Here is a 26,948-nt window from a genome sequence, read left to right as displayed (position 1 = left end):
ATTTCATTTTCTGTATTCTTTCTCCTTCATACCTGTTCTCTTATTCACCAGGGGCTTATTTGCCCAGAAGCTTATCTCCTGGTGTGATTACTAGTTCTTGCCCCAGCTTTCTCTGAACCATACCAACCATTCTCTAGCATGGCTGAGAGAATGTGGGCACTGATCAACGTCCGAGCTAGAGAAATGTCTCTGCAGTGTCTCCCAGGCTTGAGGCTTTCCTGGTAAGGGGTTGTAGCGTGTGGTCATGTTCCTAATCTGGGCTGGGGTTGCAGGCCAAAGGAGCAGCAGGAGGCAGTCAGGTGGAGAGCGGGTCAAGTTGCTGGTAGTACCCTATTGCCAAATCAAACTTCAAATATTATTCCCTCCCATCACCTGGATCTAGGGAAAGCAAAACTCCATGAAGATGATGGGTCCTCATTTTCCTGCCAAAATCTTAGTCCACAAAGAGTGACTGCAGTACAGGGAAGTACAGCATATTCTTTTAGTAAAGAGTCTAGCATACTGTAGACTCCTGGTAGATATTAAAGAGCACTAATGCTGCTTTGAGCAAAATATGTCCAAAGAATTTGGTAGGTGTTTTTATTTGAACAGAAGAAGTCATTGGGTATTCATAAGACTATACAAGCTGGAATATTTTAAAAGCCAGAAATTATACGTGAGAGAGACATGAAAACAGTTTTTAAAAATCCATCTATGTTAACACAGATTATGTGTTTCTACATCATTAAGGATACATGAAAAATAACATCAGTTATCTCCCTCCCTCCCTCTCTCTCTCTCATATCTCTATCTCGTTATGCTTTCATATAACAAGGATAGTACTTTATGCTACTATTTTTTAATGACTTCTTAGAAATAAACTGACAATCTCAATAAACAAGTAAAATATATAGTATAGTATGTCAGGAGATGATCAGCCCTATGGAAGAAAATAAGAGGGATAGAGAGTGCCACTGGTGGGGTGAAGGTTGCAACTGTACATAGTGTGGAGTCAGGGAAGGCCTTGCTGAGAAGCGAAAATCTGAGCAAAGTACTGCAAGAGGTGAGGGGGGAAAAGCCATGTGAACACCTAAGAGAAGAATGTTGGAGGCTGAAGGGTTCCGCATATGCAAAGGCCCTGAGTCAGGGGGCATGCTGTTACCTCTCCAACGTCATCTCCCCATATTCTGCACCTCCCTCACTTTACTCCAACCAAGCACTGGCCTCCTCGCTGTTGCTCACATAAGTGCTGTTGAATGGGGAGTGAGGGAGCAGGAAGGCAGCGCAGACCTGTAGAAGCTCCTCTGAACTGGGCTTCCTCTCAAATTTAAAGACAGCCCAGCATCATAGGACTGAGAGGGATGCTGGGCAAACAAACACTCCTCTTGAGCAGCAATGTCCAACAGAACTCTCTGCAACAATGAGAATGTTCTCTATCTGTGCTGTCCAATAAGTAGCTAGTATGACCAAGGAACTGAAATTTTAATTATATTTTATTTTAATTATTTTAAATTGAAATAGTCAGATGTGGCTAGTGGCTACTATACTAGCCAGCATAATTCTAGAATAAAGGTAGGTCTTGAGAACACAGGAATTTATCACTGATGGACACTTTACTTCTAAGAAAAGAAATACATTTCATTTAATTTGCTGAAGTTCAATTGGTCTAATGAAAATTCTATGACTAAACATGGCAATTGTGATAGCTTTACTTAATTGTCACAAAACATATGTATTAACCATTATTTGCCATGTAATTCTTTGGCTACTGTGTGGAAAAAAACATTGTTATTAGGGTTTCTTATCTCAGCTTTAGTGTTTCCCTGTAGATGACTTACTGTTGCTAAAGTAATAGTTAAGAACATTTTTTAAGCTGTTTTTTAATCAAACTGCGTTTCCTGCTAGCAAGTTTTTTCCTCTCAATTTGATTTGTCTTCAGGTGACACATACACACATGCAAGTTTAAAAATATGAATGAAATATGATGAATAGGATGTGGTATAATTAGCTTTACATTCATGTATTATTAAATAAACAAAATCAAAGTCTGTGATTAGAAGAATGGCTTAAAAGATTTTGGGTGCAGGGGGGAACTGGCATTCAAATAGCTTTGGTTTCTACAAAATGGGAAATAGGAGATATACTAATTATTTCAAGAGATGTGCAAGGCCCATCTCTAAAAACTATACTGAACTTTATGAAAATATATGGTTTCTAAGAAAAGGCATATATATACGTAAATATATATATATATATACCAAACACATCACTATTAAAGCTAGATAAGAAAACTTCATGTTTTAGAATTTCTATGTTTAAATCAACAGCACCCAGAGACGATGAAAGCTAGGAAATAAAAAATTTATTGCTTTGTTAAAACTCAGTTTACAATTCAAAGGATTTTTTAAATCTCTGAGCTGTTATGAAGCATTATGTGGTTTATAGTGGAGATGAAAACGGAAATAAAAAGATCTGACAAACAGAAAATGCCAAAGATATTTCCAGCAATCTTAACATGGACTCCTTTTTCCTATCACTATTTTTTACCTTATTCCAAGAAAACTGACTTTAACTCATCTGCCTGAAAAGACAACTATGTTTCCTGGGGCCCCTTTCAAAATGTAAGTATTTGATAGGCAATTTTATTTGAAAGAAAATTATTTTTATAATTGTTAAAAAGAACAAGAATGTAAACTCTATGAAGGCAGAAATTTTGGATAATCTACAGTATTTGCAGTGCCCAGAATAGTGCCTGCATATAGTACGTACTTAATATTTATTAAATTAATAATTTGACCATCACCTTTTATTAAAATAAGATAACTGGGGCTTCCCTGGTGGCTCAGTGGTTAAGAATCCGCCTGCATGGGCTTCCCTGGTGGTGCAGTGGTTGAGAATCTGCCTGCCAATGCAGGGGACATGGGTTCGAGCCCTGGTCTGGGAAGATCCCACATGCCGCGGAGCACCTAGGCCCGTGAGCCACAACTACTGAGCCTGCGCGTCCGGAGCCTGTGCCCTGTAACAAGAGAGGCCGCGACAGTGAAAGGCCCGTGCACCGCGATGAAGAGTGGCCCCCGCTTGCCACAACTAGAAAAAGCCCTTGCACAGAAACGAAGACCCAACGCAGCCATAAATAAATAAATTAATTAATTAAAATTTTAAAAAAAAACAAAAAAAAAGAATCCACCTGCTAATGCAGGGGACACAGGTTCAAGCCCTGATCCAGGAAGATCCCACATGCCGTGGAGCAACTAAGCCTGTGCGCCACAACTACTGAGCCTGTGCTCTAGAGCCCGTGAGCCACAACTGCTGAGCCCACGCGCCACAACTACTGAAGCCCGTGCACCTAGAGCCCATGCTCCGCAACAAGAGAAGCCACCGCAATGAGAAGCCCGCGCACCGCAACGAAAAGTAGCCCTCGCTCGCCGCAACTAGAGAAAGCCTGTGCACAGCAAGGAAGATCCAATGCAGTCAAAAATAAGTAAATAAAATAAATTTTTTTAAAAAATAAGATAACCAATTATGACATTAGTGTAGATTTTCATTTTAACTTTGGTGATCTAGAATCATTCCACTTAACAATTCTTGTTTTACCATCTATGCATACAACAAAACCCTTTTCAAAGCTTATTGGTAATTCACAAAATTAGCCAAAGGCTATTCATTATCTTATTCATTATTTCTGTGGTTACAGAATTCTATGATCCCTTCCAATTCCAAAGTTTATTTATTCTAATAATGACCAAAAACTGAAAAGAAAAAAAATCTGAAACCTATTCAAATGGAATGTCACAGAATGTCAAAACAAAATATTATTTAAATTACTAAAGAAATAATTGCATAACAACTGATGGATTGTCCTTGCTATTTCATGGTTTTCTCAAATCTTTTAAAGGGTATTTTCTAGTGCTCTGCTTAGTCTTGTTTTATATTACTGTCAAATCCTTCGCTTTCAAAATCAAGTATACTGAGATGTCATATAATAAACTGCATTATGCTTTTTAAATTTTATACCAAAAGATTTAGTTTATTTTAAAAACAAAATCTAATACGCATTGGAAAATACTGAGCTGGAATGTTTGCTAAAATGCTGTTTACTGCAAAAGTCCCAATGTTTTATCAACTAACACTGAAGTTTAAATTAGAGCTAAACTCAGGAAATTGACCTTCATAATATTTTAACATGATGTTTGGCTTTGTAAGGTGGTTTTCTTCTAAGAAAAGAGGACTTAAATGTCCTTAACTTACAGTCAAATTTCGGTCCCAGATCTGTATGCTTCCATTCTGGCAGGCAGCTGCTATGAGGTTTCCATCTCTACTATATGTACAAGTGGTGGGAATTACTTTTTTACCCTGCATTGTCCGTGGTTTAAACACACTTTTTTGCTTCTTTGGATTTTCAACTTCCCATGTCCTCACAGTCCTAAAAAAAAATGAGATTTTCATTTATAAAAAAGAAAGGATTTTAAAATACAAAAGAGTTCACAAAGACTGCTTCACCTTTTAAGCATATAAATCTAATTAATGTTTTTAAATTTTTATTTAATATTTAAATAATATTTTAAATAAAATGTGCATTGTAAGACATTCTAAACTTATAAATGAGATTACCCACTAAAATAAAGTGAACCATCCAAATTGTGTTGTCATGAAATCAAATAGCAAGTGGCAAATTCCACTTCAAATCTGTCAGAGTTCTTAGTTCTGACCCTCTAAAGCAGCAGCTTCCAAACAATTCTGACTATACACTCTGATCAGTAAAACTGTTGAACATAATACACCCCCTACATACACACATTAATTTCTAAATTACATGTGTTAATGTACTGCTATATAACACACACCAGAAAACACACTGAAAAAAACTGGTCACTAAGAAAGAATGATGTCCTGCTCTAGGGCCCAGGCAAATATCTCATGTCTCTGGGGGAGGCTGACTGCCTCAAGTTTCCACCAAGTAACAACTAATAGTCTAGAGCTGGGGCAGAGACAGAACGAATACCCTCCCGCTCACAGTCCCAGGCAAAGGAGTACTGCCACTGAGGGAGGCTAGAATAAAATCTATATGAGAAAAAAAAAAAAATACAGAAAAAACAGACTAGCAACTTCTTTGCAGAAACTATCCAGGCTAAACCACTACAGAACAACATCTCTAAAGTCCTGAAAGAAAAAAAAAAAGTCAATCTAATATTCTAAAGCCAGAGAAAACATATTTCAAAAGAAGGTGAAATAAAGGCTTTTTCAGATGAACAAAAGCTGAGATAATTCATTTCCATCAGATATGTACTACAAGAAATGTTAAAAGAAATTCTTCAGAAAGAACAAATATGACACAAATGGAAATATGAATCTACACTAAGAAATGAAGAGTGCCACATATGGTAAAAATGAGGGTAATGTAAAAGACATTAAATGTAAAACATTTAAAATGTTTAAATCTCCTTAAAAGATAAATGGCTATAAAGCAAAAATAATAACATATTGTGAGGTTTGTAACATATGTTCAAGTAAAAGGTGTGACAGAAATAGCACAAAGGTTGGGAGGGAGGAATGAAAGTATACAGTTTATACTATATTTGAAATGGTAAAATATGATTTGAATAGAGACTTTGCTACAGTAAAGATGTATATTACTAACTCTCAAGCAATCACTAAGACATTTTTTATAATGAATATGTAATAATGGAGAAAAAATGGAAACCAAAAATTAATCCTATCAAAAATAGGAAAAGATAATTTAAAAGAACAGTGGGATTAATATAAAACAAATAGCAATATGGTAGGTTTAAATCCAACCTCATCAGTAATTACATTAATTGGAAAAGGCATAAAAGCTCAAATTAAAAGGAAAAGACTGGCAGATTAGATTAGATAAAAGCAAAATTCAACAGATTCTGTACTAAAAAACACACAAAAACCTTTAAATATAAAGACTTGGGACTTCCCTGGTGGTGCAGTGGTTAAGAATCCACCTGCCAATGTAGAGTACACTGGTTTGATCCCAGATCTGGGAAGATCCCACATGCCGTGGAGCAACTAAGCTCGTGTGCCACAACTACTGAGCCTGTGCTCTAGAGCCTGTGAGCCACAACTACTGAGCCCGCGAGCCACAACTACTGAAGCCCGCGTGCCTAGAGCCTGTGCTCTGCAACAAGAGAAGCCACCACAATGAGAAGCCCACGCACTGCAACAAAGAGTAGCGCCCCTCGCCACAACTAGAGAAAGCCCACACACAGCAACAAAGACCCAACGCAGCCAAAATAAATACATAAATAAATCTTTAAATAAATAAATAAAAAGACTAAACCGTCTAACAGTAAAAGGATGGAAAAAAGATGTGCCATAACATAATCAAAAGAAAGCTAGAGTGACTATATTAATGTCAAAGTGGACTTCAAAACAAGAAATAAAACAAGAGACAAAGAGGAGAATTTCATAATGATAAGAGTCAAATGATCAAGAAGACATAACAATCCTAAATGCATACGTCCCTAATAATAGAGTTTCAAAATGTGAAAGCAAACTTAATAGAAATAAAAGAAGAAATACCAAATCCATACTTTTTTTTTATAGGTTCATATGATTTTTTTTTTTCACTTCTTCATTGGAGTATAATTACTTTACAATGCTGTGTTAACTTCTGCTGTACAACAAAGTGAATCAGCTATATGTATACATATATCCCCATATCCCCTCTCTCTTGAGCCTCCCTCCCACCTCCCTATCCCACATTTCTAGGTCGTCACAAAGCATCAAGTTGATCTCCCTGTGCTACGCAGCAGCTTCCCACTAGCCATCTGTTTTGCATTTGGTAGTGTATATATGTCAATGCTACTCTCTCACTTCGTCCCAGCTTACCCTTCCCTGCCCCCATGTCCTCAAGTCCGTTCTCTATGTCTGCCTTTATTCCTGCCCTGCCACTAGGTTCAGCAGTACTGTTTTCTTAGATTCCATATATATGCGTTAGCATATGGTATTTGTTTTTCTCTTTCTGACTCACTTCACTCTGTAGGAGAGACTCTAGGTCCATCTACCTCACTACAAATAACTCAATTTCGTTTCTTTTTATGGCTGAGTAATATTCTACTGTATATATGTGCCACATCTTCTTTATCCATTCATCTGTCAATGGACATTTAGGTGGCTTCCATGTCCTGGCTATTGTAAATAGTGCTGCAGTGAACATTGTGGTACATGACTCTTTTTGAATTATGGTTTTCTCAGGGTATATGCCCAGTAGTGGGACTGCTGGGTCATATGGTAGTTCTACTTTTAGTTTTTTAAGGAACCTCCATACTGTTCTCCATAGTGGCTGTATCAATTTACACTCCCACCAACAGTGCAGGAGGTTTCCCTTTTCTCCACACCCTCTCCAGCATTTATTGTTTGTACATTTTTTGATGATGGCCATTCTGACCGGTGTGAGGTGATACCTCATTGTGATTTTGATTTGCATTTCTCTAATGCAAATCCGTATTTATAGCTGTATACTTCAACACTCCTCTCTCATTAACTAATAAAACAAGTAGACCTCTCTCTGCCCCCCCAAAAAAATCAGTAAGGCTATAGAAGACCTCAAAAACTGCACCAAACAAGTTGAGGTAATTAACATTTATATAATACTTCACCCAACAACAATTGGATGTGCATTCTTTTATACATTGAACATTCACCAAGATAGACCACATCCTGGGCCATTAAAACAAATCTAAACACACTAAAATGACAGAAATCATACAAAGTATGTACACTGTCCAAAAAATAAAACTAAATAAATGATCAATAACAGAAATGTATCTGGAAATATATCTCTTCCAAAACATTTAGCAATTAATAAATACAATTCTAAATAATCCATGAGTCAAAGAAAAAAATCACAAGGGATATTAGACAACACTCTGAAGCCAAAAAACGTGAAAATACAATATATCAAAATTCATGGTGTCCAACTAAGGCTGGGCACAGAGGAAAAATCTAGCAGTAGCTACATATGTTAGAAAAAAGAAAGGCCTCAAATCAATGACCTAAAATTCAAACTAGAAAAAAGAGAGAATATTAAATCCAAAGCTAGCAGAAGGAGGGAAATGAGAATACAAATGAATAAAACAGAAAACAGAAAACCAATAGAGAAACCAAAAGCTGGCTATCTGAGAAGATCAATAAAATTAATGAATTTCTAGCTGGAATGATTAAAAAACAGAAATTGGAGACAACGTCAAACACCAGTATCTTGAATGAAAGAGAAGATATCACTATAGAGCTTAATGACATTGAAAGAATAATAAGGAAATTTTATGAATGAATTTATATAAATAAATTTGATAATTTAGATCAAGTGGACAAATTTCCTTAAAAGACAAACTACCAAAGCTCACTCAATAAAAAATAAATAACTAGAATATTCCTATATGATTTTAAACTAAGTACATAGTTTAAAATTCTCCCACTAAGGATGACTTCACTGTTGAATTCTACCAAACATTTAAGAAAGAAATAATACCTTAAGAAAGAAAAGGCTTCCTACTGAATGGGAAAAGATATTTGCAAAGATGTATCTCATAAGGGGTTAATATCCAAAATATACAAAGAACTCATACTGCTCAACATCAAAAAAACAAACAACTTGATGGGAGGAGATATGGGGATATATGTATATGTATAGCTGATTCACTTTGTTATAAAGCAGAAACTAACACACCATTGTAAAGCAATTATACTCCAATAAAGATGTTAAAAAAAAAAAAAAATGGGCAGAGGCAGGACAAAGTTCCACCAGACAAAGAGCAGCCTTCCCCACAACAGTGCTCTTGAGTAGCCCCATGTGGCCCCAGTAGAAAGCCTCTGATGACTTTGACAGATGAAGTTACAACAATAGCAGAGCCCAACGGGAAGAAGAAAGACTGCTCTTCTTTCCCGGCAAGGACTCAGCCAATGAAAAGACATGGACTCTGTTTACTACAGCCCTCCCAACTTCCTTTTGTCCTCTATAAAAGAGTTCTCCTTCCCGTGCCTCTGGGGACTTGCACGTGGCTCCATGGTGGCAGACTCTGAATTGCAATTCTCTGCTGATCCCGAATAAACCCATTTTGCTGGAGAAATATCTGACAGTCTATTTGTTTCAGGTCAACAAAAGGAAGGGAGTTAACAAGATTTGGGGACCCTGGAAGACTCAGAAAGGCAAATTATCCACTTGACACATTTGAATGGACACTAGTTGACACCTCTCAGGCTGACCAGATGCAGGACTATAAAGACCCCAAAAAACCAAGAATAAACTACAAGAGATTAAAAAAAAAAAAAAAAAAAAAAAAAGGGCAGAGGATCTGAATAGACATTTTTCCAAAGAAAACATATAGATGGCCAACAGGCAAATGAAAAGATGCTCAACATCAGGGAAATGTAAATCAAAGCCACAATGAGATACTACCTCACACCTGTCCGAATGGCTATTATCAAAAGACAACAAATAACAAGTGTTGGCAAGGATGTGGAGAAAAAGGAACCCTGTGCACTGTTGGTGGGAATATAAATTGGTGCAGCCACTATGGAAAACAGTATGGAGATTCCTCAAAAAACTAAAAACAGAACTACCATATAATCCAGCAATTCCACTCCTTGGTATTTATCCAAAGAAAAAGAAAACACTAATTTGAAAAGATATATGCACCCCTATATGTTCACTGCAGCATTATTTACAATTGCCAAGATATGGAAGCAACCCAAGTGCCCCTCAACAGATGAATGGATAAAGAAGATGTGGTGTGTACACACACACACACACATACAATGGAACATTACTCAGCCATAAAAAAGAATGAAATCTTGCCATTTGCAACAACGTGAATGGACCTGGGGGTATTATGCTAAGTGAAATAAGTTAGACAGAGAAAGACAAATACTGTATGATTTCACTTACATGTCAAACTTAAAAAACAAAACAAGTGAACAAACATAACAAAACAGAAACAGAGTCATAGATACAGAGAACAAACAGGTGGTTGCCAGAGGGGAGGAAGTGGGGGTAGGAGAGAAATAGGTGAGGGAGATTAAGAGATATAAACTTCCTAAATTAGAAAGAGAAGAAAAAAACCATATGCTACCACTTATATGTGGAATCTAAAATATGACACAAATGAACTTACCTACAAAACAGAAACAGACTCACAGACACAGAGAACAGACTTGTGGTTGTCAAGGGGTCAGGGGCATGGGGGAGGGATGGATTGGGGGTTTGGGATTAGGAGATGCAAACTATTATATAGAGAATGGATAAACAGTAAGGTCCTACTGTATAGCACAGGGAACTATACTCAATATCCTGTGATAAACAATAATGGAAAAATATGAAAAAGAATATATATGTATATGTACAGCAGAATCATTTTGCTGTACAGCAGAAATTAACACATAAATCAACTATACTTCAATAAAATAAATTAAAAAAATTTTTTTTAAAGATACAAACTTCCAATTGCCAAATAAATGAGTCATAAGTATGAAATGTACAGTTTGGGGAATACAGTCAATAATTACATAATATCTTTGTATAGTGACAGATGGTAACGAGACTTACCCTGGTCATCATTTTGAAATGTATAGAAATATTAAATCACTATGTTGTGTAACAGGAACTAACACAGTGTTGTAGCAAATTATACTTCAAAAATAAACAAACAAACTCAGAACTAGATCAGATTTGTGGTTACCAGAGGCGGCTGGTGTGTGTGTTGAGGGGGAGCCCGAGGGGCAGTGTGTGGAGAAATTGGGTGAAGGAAGTCAAAAGGTACAAACGTCCAGTTGTGAGATAAATAAGGACTAGGGATGCAATGTACAACATGATAAATATAATTCACACACATTATATAAATATAATTCATGTTATGTATGAAAGTTGGTAAGAGAGTAAATCCTAAGAGTTCTCATCACAAGGAAACAAGTGTTTTTGATTTCTTAAATTTTGTATCTGTATGAGATGACGGATGTTCTCTAAACTTACTGTAGTAATCATTTCATGATGTATGTAAGTCAAATCATTATGCTGTACTCCTTAGACTTACTTATACAGTGTTTCATGTCAATTATATCTCAAAACTGGAAGAAAAAATTAAAATAAAAACATCTGGGGGACTTCCCTGGTGGCGCAGTGGTTAAAAATCCACCTGCCAATGCAGAGGACACAGGTTCGATCCCTGGTCCAGGAAGATCCCACATGCCACGGGGCAACTAAGCGCGTGCGCCACAACTGCTGAGCCTGTGCTCTAGAGCCCGTGAGCCACAACTACTGAGCCCGCGTGCCGCAACTACTGAGCCCGCGTGCTGCAACTACTGAAGCCCGCATGCCTAGAGCCCATGCTCCGCAACAAGAGAAGCCACCTCAACGAGAAGCCTGCGCACTGCAACAAAGAGTAGCCCCCACTCGCTGCAACTAGAGAAAACCCGCATGCAGCAACAAAAACCCAACACAGCCAAAAAAAAAAAAACCATCTGAAGGAAGGAAGTGGGGGAGAGGTGGGGAGGGGAGGGGAGGGGAGGAAGGAAACCAACTCTATATAAACCCTTCCAGAAAATAGAAAAGGGAACACTTCTCAATTCATTCTATATGACCAGCATTACCCTGATGCCAAAACCAAAATCACTACAAGAAAACAAAACTATGGATCCATATCCCCAATGAACACAGACACAAAAATCCTTAACAAAATATCAGTGTATAAAACTAGCAGTGTATAAAAATGATACTATGACATGATTAAGTGTTATTTAAACCAGGAATGCAAAGGAGGATTGAAAGGACTGAAAATTAAACAATATAATACACCATATCAACAGACTAAAAAAGATATCTGATCATCTCAATTGATGCAAAATAAGCATTTGAAACAAAATTCAACACCCACTCGTGATTAAAAAACAAAACAAAACAAACTCTCAGCATTCTAGGAATAGGATGGAACTTCCTCAACCTGACAGAGGACAGCTAAGAAAAACTTACAGGTAATATACTTAATGGGGAAAGGCTGAACGCTTTCCTCTTATGCTTGAGAACAAGGCAATGATCTCAAACCCTCACCCTTTCTTTATACTAGAGCTGCCCACCAGTGCAATAAGGCAAATAAAAAATATTAAAGGCTTACAGACTGGAAACAAGAAATAAAACTGTCATTATTAAGAGACCACATGATCATCTATATAGATAATCCCGAGAATCTACAAAAATCTTAGTAGAACTAATAAGTGAGTTTAGCGTGTCACAGGATACAAGGTAAATAATCATAAATCAATTCTATTTCCATTGACTAGCAACAAACAACTGGATGTTGAAATTATGAAAATAATACCATTTATAACAACATGAATAAATATGGAATCTCAAGATATGTGTAGTATCTGTACACTAAAAACCATAAAATATTTCGGAGAGAAACAAAAGAAGATCAACACAAATGAGAAGATATACTGTATTCATGGAGTCAATACTGTTAAGATTTCAATTCTGCCCAAATTAATCTTTAAATTCAATGCAATCTCAATCAAAATTCCAGCAGAGTCTCCTTGGGGGTTAGAAACTGATTAAGCTAACTCTAAAACTTACATGGAAATGCAAACAACTTGGAACAGCCTAAAACAATTCTGGAAAAGACCGAAACTCATTCTACCCAGACTCCAGATTACCTTCTAACTCCCACATTATAACACCAATCACATAAGCTGTAATTACACATAATGACATCTATTTCTTCTACAAGAAGAGCTCCATTAGAACAAGAGCTCTGTCTGGTTTTTGTTTTATTTTTTTAAATCTTTGTATGCACAAAGAGGTTCTACCAAATCTCTTGAACCCAATAGGAACATAACACATACTAGGTTCTCAATAATTGCTTTGAATGAATGAAAGAAATTCACTGCCTATCTAAGCTAGAAATCAATTTTATTGAGATATAACCAACATACAATGAAATGTAACTGACTTCTAAATGTATAGGTTTAAAGTAGCCAGCATTTGCTGTCAAATATTTATGATTTTTTCCAAATGAAGGTTTTTTTTTTTTTTTTTTTTTAAAATAACTTTTGCATGTCTTCTCCCTAAGCTTTGCTTGGGAACTTAATCAGCTGTTTAACATTACCAAACCCTAGTTTTCAGAGCTGTCAAACCCAGTGCCTAATATAAAAGTGCATTCACTACATTTTAGGAACTACTAACTAGCAAAATGTAAGCTCAAATAAGAGTTTGGGAACAGAACATAGGAACAGCAGAAAGGCATTTTGCAACTTCAGGATATAAAGCAACCTAGTGGAAGATCCAGGAGACTTAACTTCAGTGTTACAAAACACTGTGACAGCTAGAAGCAATCGGCAGTGTGACAGATACTGCTAGCAGCATACTCCAACATCCATTCTCTTTTCTTCTCTAAGTCTGTATTTCCCAGCCTCTTGCAGATACATGTGATGAAATATGGCAATTATGCTTTGACCAACGTGGTGTAAATGGAAGGGTATTAAAGAACTCTGGGAAAGTCTCTAAAAGAAGGTTGCAGGCCCTTCTTCACCCCTTCTTGTTTACTCCTTCCTCTGCCAGCAATTTGGATATGATTCTGGACTCAAGCAGCATCTCAGAGCAACAAAACAGAAGGCCCTGGTCCTTGATGACACTAAAGCCACCAAACCAATGCTGGAGTGCCTATGGATAGACTTCTCTTACTGATGGATGGATAGATAGGTAGGTAAAGTTTATTGGGGTATAACATACTTCCAATGAAATTCATCCTTTTAAATGTGCAGTTCTGTGAGTTTTGACAAATGCATAATTCTACCACTCCAAAAACTTACCTTATGTTGCTTCTTTATAGAAAACCCGTCACATCCCCAGCTTCAAAGTTGGCAACTATTGACCTGTTTTGTTTCCCTGTAGTTAAGCTTTCCCAAATATTATATAATAGGAACCACACGGTATGTAGCCTTTTGAGCCTTGCTTCTTTAACTTAGCATAATGTATCTAAGTTGTTGTGTATATCAGTAGTCCATTCCTTTTTGTTGCTGAATAACATTCCACTATATGGATATACCACATTTTGTTTTCCATTCGCCAAATGCTGGATAGCGGGTTGTTTCCAGTTTGAGGTAATTATAAATAAAGCCACTACAAATATTCATGTACAGTTTTGTGGGTTTTTTTTTTTTCTTGGTAAAAATAAGCTGTCATTTCTCTTGGCTAAATACTTAGAAATGGAATTGCTGGCCAGATGAGAAGTATGTGCTTAACTTTATAAGAAACTGCTAACCTGTTTTCCAAAGTGGTTGTTCCATTTTGCATTCCCACCAGCAATGTATAAGAGTTCCAATTACTCCATATCCTTGTCAGCACTTGGTAGTATCAGCTTTTTTTAAGCCATTCTAATAGGTGCATATTGTTAGTGTGATTTTAATTTACATTTCCTAAATGACTAATGATATTGAAGATCTTTCCATGTACTATTTGCCTACCATTTCTCTTCTTCGGTGAAGTGTCTCTTCAAATCTTTTGCCTGTTTTCAATATTTAGTTGTTTATTTTCTACTACTATTTTTTGAGAGTTCTTTAGGTATTATGGGTACAAGTTACAAGTTCTGTATTAGATATGTGTTTGGCAAATATTTTCCAAGTCTGTAGCTTGCTTTTTCATTTTTTTTTAAACAGTCTTTCAAACAGCAGATGTTTTAAATTTTGATAAAGTCCTATTTATCAAATTTTTTTATATTGTATCTAAAAAATCTTTGCCTAACCCAAGGTCATAGAAATTCTCCTATGTTTTCGTCTAGAAATATTACAGTTTTAAGTTTTACAATTAGGTCTATGATCTATTTGAATTAGGTTTTATATGTGGTATGAATTAGGTTTTATATATGGTTTTTTTTAACATATGGATATCCAATTATTCCAGTACCATTTGTACCTGAGCATTATAAAACCATACTCCCAAATGAATGTATTCTGTATTGTTTACTTGTCTCTGTTCAGTATGTTTCCCATAGTTAATATGCACAAAAAGTTGAGAAATACCTACTGTGCCTTTTCTTTCTATCCTCAGCTCTGCAACACTGGAGATAAATTATGATAGTTTCTCTTTTTTTACAACTGAACATCTGCAAAAGTCAGATGATACTTTAGAACTACGATATGAAAGGCCCCACACAAGTACTATAAAGTATCATTATCATTATCTGGTTTGTTTAAAGTTCATCTGTAAAACTGGGATAATAATACCAACAATGAGGGGTTGTGAGGATTAAATGAGATTAGGGATGTAAACGTGTCTAGGACAGTACTTGGAATACAGTAGGCACTCAATAAATACTAGTTTCTTTCTGCTCTTCCTCTTAGACCATAAATAAAACATTAAAGCTAATAAACCCAACAACTAAGTACGTTCCATTTATTTCAGTGGTATATTAAAAGGTTAAGCTAGTTATCAATATAACAGCAAGAAAAAGCAGCTAGCGGGCTTCCCTGGTGGCGCAGTGGTTGGGAGTCTGCCTGCTAATGCAGGGGACACGGGTTCAAGCCCTGGTCTGGGAAGATCCCACATGCCACGGAGCAAATAGGCCCGTGAGCCACAACTACTGAGCCTGCGCATCTGGAGCCTGTGCTCCGCAGCAAGAGAGGCCGCGATAGTGAGAGGCCCGCGCACTGCGATGAAGAGTGGCCCCCGCTTGCCACAACTAGAGAAAGCCCTCGCACAGAAACGAAGACCCAACACAGCCAAAAATAAATAAATAAATAATTAAAAAAAAAAAAAAAAGCAGCTAGCCTAGCATATAGATGTATGAAATATAAATTTACACAGCATCTGATGGTGACTAATAACATTATGGTTTTATGGATCTGATTCTCTGAATCTACGCCTGAAAAAATGGATGCTAAAATGCTAGGCCATTAGGTATCTGTCAAAACATTTTATGCTGAAGAACACATATTTTGAAACTTGGAGTGAGATCTGGTCTTGTTAAATTAAAACTGTGTTTCATAAAAAAGATTTAAAAATAGAAGAAGGATCTGCCTGGGCCTTTCGGGACACAAAATGAAAACACCCAGAAGACAAGAAAAAGACACAGGTGGGGTCATTACATTGCCCCAGGCACAAATGCTTTCTATCTTAAAATTTTGAATTCTTTCCAGATACAAGTTCTAAACATTCTGGCATCTGCTGCATAAATGCATCACAGCATTTGGCAGAAGTCAAGGGAAGCATTAATTTTGCATGGAAATCACTTAAGAGATCTTGGTTTAATTTTTCTCGAAAGACTACACAAGCAACTTGAGTGATGTAAGAGTCTGAAACTTGCTGGCTCTCTTCGCAGAACAAATCCAACAAGAAAAACCTTCTTTTCAAAAATGCCCAAATATTAAAGGTATTATCCCACAGAAATGGGGAAAATATCTTTTCTATATAAACCCACAACAATCTTTATAAACATACATAAGCCACATTATGCACACGAAGTAATTGCAGTAAAAATATAGTTGCATTTAGGAGAAATGTATTTTGTGTTAATGTTCTATACTTATAATTATTAAAATAAGGCCTTATAAAATCTAGACTTAGAGTAAGGAATAAATGCTACAATAAATAACCAGTTATACCCTTACATTTATGGCCAACTGATTTTCAATAAATATGCCAAAACAATTTCATGGAAAAAGAATGGTCTTTTCAAAAAATGATGCTAAGACAGCTAGATATCCATATGCAAAAAAGATGACTCTGGACCTTTACTTCACATCACAGAAAAATTAGCTCAAAATGGATCATAGACATAAATGTAAAACTCTTAAAACGTGACATTGGATTAGGGCATGATTTCTTAGATGGACACCAAAAGCACAAATGATAAAAGGAAAAAAAAGATAAGATGGACATCATCAAAATTAAAAATTTACATGCTTCGAAAGATACTATGAAGAAAGTTTACAAACAAGCCATAGACTTGGAGAAAATATTTCTAAATCATATATCTGATAAGAGACTGGTATTGAGAATACTTAAATAATTTTTACAATTCAATAAAAAGATAAGTGACCCATTTTTTAATGGGTAAAAGATTTGAGTACATATCTCACTAAAGAATATATACAAATGCCCAATAAGCACATAAAAAGAAGCCTGACATCATTTGTTATTAAGAAAATGCAAATCAAAATCACAGTGAGATACCATTTCATACCCAATAATCAAAAGACACATAGTAATAAGTGTTGGTGAGGAAGTAAAGAAATGGGAACCTTCATACTTTACTGGTAGGAAGGTAAGATGGTGGAGCCAGTTTGGAAAACAGTTTGGCAGTTTTGTAAAATATTAAACAGAGATTTACCACATAACTCGGCAATTCCACTCCTAGGTATCCACCCAAGAGAACTGAAAACATATCCCATGCAACAACTTTAACATGAATCTTCATAGAAGCATTATTTATAATAGCTAAAAACTGGAAACAAGCCCAATGTCCATCAACTGATGAATGGATAAACAAAATATAAAATTGTCGTACAATGGAAAAACGAATTGTTTGGCAATAAAAAAGAAAAAGGAGTGATACGTACTATAGTATATGACTTTCTTGAGGCTGCCATAACAATAACTACAAACTGGGTAGCTTAAAACAACAGAAGTATATCCTTTCACAGTTCTGGAGGCCAGAAGTCTACTCCCTCTGGAGGCTCTACAGGAAAATTCCCTCTTGCCTCCTCCAGCTTCTGGTGCCTGTCAGCACTGATTGTCTTCACTGGCTTATAACCACATCAGTCCCATCTCTGCCTCTATCTTTACACAGCCGCCCCCTCTGTATGTCTTCTCCTTGTTTTGTCTCTTATAAGGATTCTTGTCACTGGATTTAGGGCCCACCTGAATAATCCAGGATGATTTCATCTCAAAATGCTTAACAATTACATCCCTTTTCCAAGTACGATAACATTTACAAGTTCCAGGAATTTGATATAGAAATATATCTGTGAGCTACCACTCAAACCACTACCCACTGTAATATGGACGAACCTCAAAACACATTATGCTAAGTGAAAGAAGCTAGACACAAAAGATCATATATCATATAATCCTATTTATATGAAATGTCCATAAAAAGCAAGTATATAGACAGAAAGCAGATCAGTAGGTTGCCTAGGTCTGGAGGTAAGAATACAGAGTGACTAAACATAGATTCTTTTTAGGGTGATGGACACATTATAAATTAGATTGTTGTGGTGATTACCCAACTCTATAAATATACTAAAAATCAGTTAATTGCCCCATCCTCTTCTAGTTTCAGCTGCTGAACGTCAAACCACCAAAAATTAAACATTTCTGAGAATCACTTTCAGAAATCTCAGATGAGGAAGTCAATCAAATGAAATTAGAAGATTCTCAATTAAAAATATATACCAAAATACTTATTGGCCAAAAATTATGCCCTGTTCTTACAAACCAAATAACCCTGAAGCTCTTTACAAAGCATTTTAAAAATCTTTTATTTCATTAAATCAAACAACAAGAGAGATCAGGGTCTAGTACATAAAATAAGAAGCAAAGGATCCCGGGGTGGTGGTGGTGGGATGAATTGGGAGATTTTGACTGACATATATACACTAATAAGTATAAAAGAGATAACTAATAAGAACCTGCTGTATAAAAAATAAATAAAATAAAATTCAAAAATTCAGAGAGACCCTCAAGATGGGGGAGGAGTAAGATGTTGAGATCACCTTCCTCCCCACAAATACATCAGAAATACATCTACATGTGGAACAACTCTTACAGAACACCTACTGAATGCTGGCAGAAGACCTCAGACCTCCCAAAAGGCAAGAAACTCCCCACGTACCTGGGTAAGGCAAAAGAAAAAAGAAAAAACAGAGACAAAAGAATAGGGACGTGACCTGAACCTCGGGGAGGGAGCTGTGAAGGAGGAAAAGTTTCCACACACTAGGAAGCCCCTTCACTGGCGGAGACACGGGTGGTGGGGGGGAAGCTTCGGAGCCATGTAGGAGAGCACAGCAATAGGCGTGCAGAGGGCAAAGCGGAGAGATTCCCGCACAGAGGATCGGGGCCGACCAGCACTCACCAGCCTGAGAGGCTTCTCTGCTCACCCGCCGGGACGGGCGGGGGCTGGGAGCTGAGGCTGGGGCTTTGGAGGTCAGATTCCAGGGAGAGGGCTGGGGTTGGCTGCGTGAACACAGCCTGAAGGGGGCTAGTGCGCCACAGTTAGGCGGGAGGGAGTCCAGGAAAAAATGTGGACCTGCTTAAGAGGCAAGAGGCCATTGTTTGGGGGTGCACGAGGAGAGGGGATTCAGAGCACTGCCTAAACAAGCTCCAGAGATGGGTGCGAGCCGCGGCTATCAGCGCGGACACCAGACATGGGCATGAAACGCTAAGGCTGCTGCTGCAGCCACCAAGAAGCCTGTGTGCAAGCACAGGTCACTGTCCACACCTCCCCTCCCAGGAGCCTGTGCAGCCCGCCACTGCCAGGGTCCCGTGATCCAGGGACAAATTCCCCAGAAGAACACACGGCGCACCTCAGGCTCTTGCAATGTCATGCCGGACTCTGCCACTGCAGGCTTGCCCCGCATACCGTTACCCTCCCTCCCCCCGGCCTGAGTGAGCCAGAGCCCCCTAATCAGCTGCTCCTTTAACCCTGTCCTGTCTGGGCAGGAACAGATGCCCTCATGCGACCTACACACAGAGGCGGGGCCAAATACAAAGCTGAACCTCAGGAGCTGTGCGAACAAAGAAGAGAAAGGGAAATCTCTCCCAGCAGCCTCAGGAGCAGTGGATTAAATCTCCACAATCGACTTGATGTACCCTGCATCTGTGGAATACCTGAATAGACAACGAATCATCCCAAATTGAGGCGGTGGACTTTGGGAGCAACTATAGACTTGGGGTTTGCTTTCTGCATCTAATTTGTTTTTGGTTTTATGTTTACCCTAGTTTAGTATTTAAAGTTTATTATCATTGGTAGATTTGTTTATTGATTTGGCTGCTCTCTTCCTCCTTTTTTTTTTAATATATATATATTTCTTCCTTTTTCTTTTTGTGAGTATGATTCTTTGTGTGATTTTGTCTGTATACCTTTGCTTTACCATTGTCCTAGGGTTGTCTGTCCATTTTGTTTGTTTCTTTGTTTGTTTGTTTAGTATAGTTTTTACTGCTTGTTATAATTGATGGATTTATTTTTTAGTTTGGTTACTCTTGGCTCTTCTTTCTTTTTTTTATTAGCTTTTTAAATTTTTTTTTAATTTTTAATAATTATTTTTTATTTTTTAATTTAATAACTTTATTTTATGTTTCTTTCTTTCTTTCTTTTTTTTCTCCCTTTTCTTCTGAGCTGTGTGGCTGACAGGATCTTGGTGCTCTGGCCAGTCTCAGGCCTGTGCCTCTGAGGTGGGAGAGACGAGTTCAGGACACTGGTCCACCAGAGACCTCCCAGCTCCACCTAATATCAAATGGCAAATGCTCTTCCAGAGATCTCCATCTCAATGCTAACACCCAGCTCCCCTCAAAGACCAGCAAACTACAGTGTGGACACCCTATGCCAAACAACTAACAAGACAGAAACACAACCCCACCCATTAGCAGACAGGCTGCCTAAAATCATAAGGTCACAGACACCGCAAAACACCCCACCGGACGCGGTCATGCCCACCGGAAAGACAAGATCCAGCCTCATCCACCAGAACACAGGCACTAGTCCCATCCCCCAGGAAACCTACACAAACCACTGAACCAACCTTACCCACTGGGGGCAGACACCAAAAACTACGGGAACTACGAACCTGCAGCCTGTGAAAAGGAGACCCCAAACACAGTAAGTTAAGCAAAATGAGAAGACAGAGAAACACACAGCAGATGAAGGAGCAAGGTAAAAACCCACCAGACAAAACAAATGAGGAGGATATAGGCAGTCTACCTGAAAAAGAATGCAGAATAACAATACTAAAGATGATCCAAAATCCTGGAAATAGAATGGAGAAAATACAAGAAACGTTTCACAAGAACCTAGAAGAACTAAAAAGCAAACAAACAATGATGAACAACACAATAAATGCAATTAAAAATTCTCTACAAGGAAGCAATAGCAGAATAACTGGGGCAGAAAAACGGATAAGTGACCTGGAAGATAAAATAGTGGAAATAACTACTGCAGAGAAGAATAAAGAAAAAAGAATGAAAAGAATTGAGGACAGTCATAGAGACCTCTGGGACAACATTAAATGCATCAACATTCAAATTACAGGGGTCCCAGAAGAGGAAGAGAAAAAGAAAGGGACTGAGAAAATATTTGAAGAGATTATAGTCTAAACCTGCCCTAATATGGGAAAGGAAATAGTCAATCAACTCCAGGAAGCACAGAGAGTCCCATCCAAGAAGAAACATGCCAAGACACATATTAATCAAACTATCAAAAATTAAATACAAAGAAAAGATAGTAAAAGCAGCAAGGGAAAAGCAACAAATAACATATAATGGAATCCCCATAAGGTTAACACCTGATCTTTCAGCAGAAATTCTGCAAGCCAGAAGGGAGTGGCAGGACATATTTAAAGTGATGAAAGGGAAAAACCTACAACCAAGATTACTCTACCCAGCAAGGATCTCATTCAGATTCGACGGAGAAATTAAAACCTTTATAAACAAGCAAGAGCTAAGAGAATTCAACATCACCAAACCAGCTTTACAACAAATGCTAAAGGAACTTCTCTAGGCAGGAAACACAAGAGAAGGAAAAGACCTACAATAACAAACCCAAAACAATTAAGAAAACGGGAATAGGAACATACATATCGATAATTACCTTAAATATAAGTGGATTAAATGCTCCAACCAAAAGACGTAGACTGGCTGAATGGATACAAAACGAAGACCCATATATATGCTGTCTACAAGAGACCCACTTCAGACCATGGGACACATACAGACTGAAAGTGAGGGGATGGAAAAAGATATTCCATGCAAATGGAAATCAAAAGAAAGCTGAAGTAGCAATTCTCATATAAGACAAAATAGACTTTAAAATAAAGACTATTACAAGAGACAAAGAAGGACACTGCATAATGATCAAGGGATCAATCCAAGAAGAAGATATAACAATTGTAAATATTTATGCAGCCAACACAGGAACACCTCAATTCATAAGGCAAATGCTAGCAGCCATAAAGGGGGAAATCGACAGTAACACAATCATAGTAGGGGACTTTAACAGCCCACTTTCATCAATGGACATATCATCCAAAATGAAAATTAATAAGGAAACACAAGCCTTAAATGATACACTTAACAAGATGGACTTAACGGATATTTATAGGACATTCCATCCAAAAACAACAGAATACAGTTTCTTCTCAAGTGCTCATGGAACATTCTCCAGGATAGATCATAGCTTGCAACACAAATCAAGCCTTGGTAAATTTAAGGAAATTGATATCGTATCATATAACTTTTCCAACCACAACACAATCAGACTAGATATCAATTACAGGAAAAAATCTGTAAAAAATACAAACACATGGAGGTTGAACAATACACTACTTAATAACCAAGAGATCACTGAAGAAATCAAAGAGGAAATCAAAAAATATCTAGAAACAAATGACAATGAAAACATGAAGACCCAAAACCGACGGGATGCAGCAAAAGCAGTTCTAAGAGGGAAGTTTATAGCAATACAATCCTACCCCAAGAAACAAGAAACATCTCAAATAAACAACCTAACCTTACACCTAAAGCAATTAGAGAAAGAAGAACAAAAATACCCCAAAGTTAGCAGAAGGAAAGAAATCATAAAGATCAGATCAGAAATAAATGAAAAAGAAATGAAGGAAACAATAGCAAAGATCAATGAAACTAGAAGCTGGTTCTTTGAGAAGATGAAAAATATTGATAAACCATTAGCCCAGACTTATCAAGAAAAAAAGGGAGAAGACTCAAATCTATAGAATTAGAAATGAAAAAGGAGAAGTAACAACTGACACTGCAGAAATACAAAGGATCATGAGAGATTACTACAAGCAACTCTATGCCAATAAAATGGACAACCTGGAAGAAATGGACAAATTCTTAGAAAAGCACAACCTTCCAAGACTGTACCAGGAAGAAATAGAAAATATAAATAGACCGATCACAAGCACTGAAATTGAAACTGTGATTAAAAATCTTCCAACAAACAAAAGCTGAGAACCAGATGGCTTCACAGGCGAATTCTATCAAACATTTACAGAAGAGCTAACACCTATCCTTCTCAATCTCTTCCAAAATACAGCAGAGGGAGGAACACTCCCAAACTCATTCGACGAGGCCACCATCAAAACCAGACAAATATGTCACAGAAAAAGAAAACTATAGGCCCATATCACTGATGAACATATATGCAGAAGTCCTCAACAAAATACTAGCAAACAGAATCCAACAGCACATTGAAAGGCACATACACTATGATCAACTGGGGTTTAACTCAGGAATGCAAGTATTCTTCAATATATGCAAATCAATCAATGTGATAATCCATATTAACAAACTGAAGGAGAAAAACCATATGATCATCTCAAGAGATGCAGAAAAAGCTTTCGACAAAATTCAACACCCATTTATGATAAAAACCCTCCAGAAAGTAGGCACAGAGGGAACTTACCTCAACATAATAAAGGCCATATATGACAAACCCACAGCCAACATCGTCCTCAATGGTGAAAAACTGAAACCATTTCCACCAAGTTCAGTAACAAGACAAGGTTGCCCATTCTCACCACTATCATTCAACATAGTTTTGGAAGTTTTAGCCACAGCAATCAGAGAAGAAATAGAAATAAAATGAATCCAAATCGGAAAAGAAGTAAAGCTGTCACTGTGTGCAGATGACATGATACTATACATAGAGAATCCTAAAGATGCTACCAGAAAAGTACTAGAGCTAATCAATGAATTTGGTAAAGTAGCAGGATACAAAATTAATGCACAGAAATCTCTTGCATCCCTATACACTAATGATGAAAAATCTGAAAGAGAAATTAAGGAAACACTCCCATTTACCATTACAACAAAAAGAATAAAATACCTAGGAATAATCCTACCTAAGGAGACAGAAGACCTGTACGCAGAAAACTATAAGACAATGATGAAAGAAATTAAAGATGATACAAAAGATGGAGAGATATACCATGTTCTTGGATTAGAAGAATCAACATTGTGAAAATGACTCTACTACCCAAAGCAATCTACAGATCCAATGCAATCCTTATCAAACTACCAAAGGCATTTTTCACAGAACTAGAACAAAAAGTTTCACAATTTGTATGGAAACACAAAAGACCCCGAATAGCCAAAGCAATCTTGAGAAAGAAAAACAGAGCTGGAGGAATCAGGCTCCTGGACTTCAGACTACACTACAAAGCCACAGTCATCAAGACAGTATGGTACTGGCACAAAAACAGAAATATAGATCAATGGAACAGGATAGAAAGCTCAGAGATAAACCCATGCACATATGGTCACCTTATCTTTGATAAAGGAAGCAAGAATATACAATGGAGAAAAGACAGCCTCTTCAATAAGTGGTGCTGGGAAAACTGGACAGCTACATGTAAAAGAATGAAATTAGAACACTCCCTAACACCATACACAAAAATAAACTCAAAATGGATTAAAGACCTAAATGTAAGGCCAGACACTATAAAACTCTTAGAGGAAAACATAGGCAGAACACTCTATGACATATATCACAGCAAGATCCTTTTTGACCCACTTCCTAGAGAAATGGAAATAAAAACAAAAATAAACAAATGGGACCTAATGAAACTTAAAAGCTTTTGCACAGCAAAGGAAACCGTAAACAAGATGAAAAGACAGCCCTCAGAATGGGAGAAAATATTTGCAAACGAAGCAACTGACAAAGGATTAATCTGCAAAATTTACAAGCAGCTCATGCAGCTCAATATTAGAAAAACAAACAACCCAATCCAAAAATGGACAGAAGACCTAAATAGACATTTCTCCAAAGAAGATATACAGATGGCCAACAAACACATGAAAGGATGCTCAACATCACTAATCATTAGAGAAATGCAAATAAAAACTGCAATGAGGTATCACCTCACACTGGTCAGAATGGCCATCATCAAAAAATGTACAAACAATAAATGCTGGAGAGGGTGTGGAGAAAGGGAACCCTCTTGCACTGTTGGTGGGAATGTAAATTGATACAGCCACTATGGAGAACAGTATGGAGGTTCCTTAAAAAACTAAAAATAGAACTGCCATACGACCCAGCAATCCCACTACTGGATCATAATTCAAAAAGAGAAAACCATAATTCAAAAAGGGTCACGGACCACAGTGTTCATCGCAGCTCTATTTACAATAGCCAGGACATGGAAGCAACCTAAGTGTCCATCGACAGATGAATGGATAAAGAAGGTGTGGCACATATACACAATGGAATATTACTGAGCCATAAAAAGTAACAAAACTGTGTTATTTTTAGTGAGGTGGATGAACCCAGAGTCTGTCATACAGAGTGAAGTAAGTCAGAAAGAGAAAAACAAATACCATATGCTAACATACATATATGGAATCAAAAAAAATGGTTCTGAGGAACCTAGGGGCAGGACAGGAATAAAGACGCAGACATAGAGAATGGACTTGAGGACACGGGGAGGGGGAAGGGTAAGCTGGGACGAAGTGAGACAGTGGCATGGAATTATATATACTACCAAATGTGAAATAGATAGCTAGTGGGAAGTAGCCACATAGCACAGGGAGATCAGCTCAGTGCTTTGTGACCACCTAGAGGGGTGGGATAGGGAGGGTGGGAGGGAGACGCAAGAGGGAGGAGATATGGGGATATATGTATATGTATAGCTGATTCACTTTGTTATAAAGCAGAAACTAACACACCATTGTAAAGCAATTATACTCCAATAAAGACGTTGGGAAAAAAAAAAGAAGCAAAGGATCCTGAATTACACAGAGTTCTAGTCCAAGTGACCTGCTGGATCACTGTAGCTGAAGTGATACTCAACAGCTTCCTACCAACATTAAATTAAAACCCTATAGATATCAAATAACAACTGCTTAAAGGTTTGTATACCAATTGGAAAATATAGATGTATACTTATATATAATATATATTGAGAAATTCATATCTTTTTCTGAATAAGTAATATTAAACATAACAAGAGAGAAGGAGAAAAAGGAAAAGGAGAAGGGAAAGGAAAACTATCAATACATATTCAGATGTAGATTCATATATGTTAAGGCAGTAGATTCCTTTTTTCCCTCTAAGACCTTTTACTTTAACCTATCATGAAGCTCAGCACTCACAGGTAGATGCTGAGAATTGCTCTGCTCAGACTTATGACAAAAATGCTTCACAGGTATTTCAGAAGAATATATGAAGACTTTCATACGTCTTCTAATATGCCAAATAAAAATCTTCCAAATAGATACCCATTTCAACTCCTTTTATTCTCCTAATATCTAGCATCATTTTGTACATATAATAGGCTTTCAATAAAATTAAAATCCTATACCAGATGTATCTAATTAATTCATATTTATATAATGAAATAATACATATTTATAATATATGTCATTATCTATCTATTTACCTTTTAGTACTTTTCTTCTCTCAAGTTCTCCTGAAATGTTCTTGAACATAACTTGCTCCAGTTAACTTTTGTTGAGGCGTGAGCACTGTTCTAGGTCTGAAGAAACAAGGATTGACTAGGATGGGGCCTTAGCCTTCATGGAAATCACAGCTTGGCTAGTGGAAATAATGTACAAGCAATAAGTCACAGGGCCATAATTTAACAAATATATATTAATACTTTCTATAGGCTAGATACCTGGGAATACAAAGGTGCCTGTTCTTCAAGAACATATAATCTAATGGAGGAGAAAAACTAGGGAAAAGATGTTATCACATCATGAGGCAGCATCCAGATAAAGGAAA

At 37.2% G+C, this 26,948-nt stretch overlaps 1 protein-coding gene across 3 annotated transcripts in view; it reads right to left on the bottom strand.

The window, feature by feature from the left end:
* The window catches only part of WDR70 (WD repeat domain 70), a 309,011-nt gene that overhangs the window by 108,670 nt on the left and 173,393 nt on the right, over window positions 1-26,948 (bottom strand). For all 3 annotated transcript variants that reach the window (XM_036848060.1, XM_036848058.1, XM_036848059.1), the window contains one exon: window positions 4,228-4,402. In XM_036848060.1, the coding sequence (XP_036703955.1) occupies window positions 4,228-4,402 (175 nt within the window). The remainder of the gene's footprint in view (window positions 1-4,227; window positions 4,403-26,948) is intronic.

This window comes from Balaenoptera musculus, chromosome 3, assembly GCF_009873245.2.
Source record: "Balaenoptera musculus isolate JJ_BM4_2016_0621 chromosome 3, mBalMus1.pri.v3, whole genome shotgun sequence".
NCBI classification, from domain to species: domain Eukaryota; kingdom Metazoa; phylum Chordata; class Mammalia; order Artiodactyla; family Balaenopteridae; genus Balaenoptera; species Balaenoptera musculus.
The sequence above is the reverse complement of the archived record's forward strand: the minus strand, read 5'-3'. Positions and strand labels throughout refer to the sequence as shown.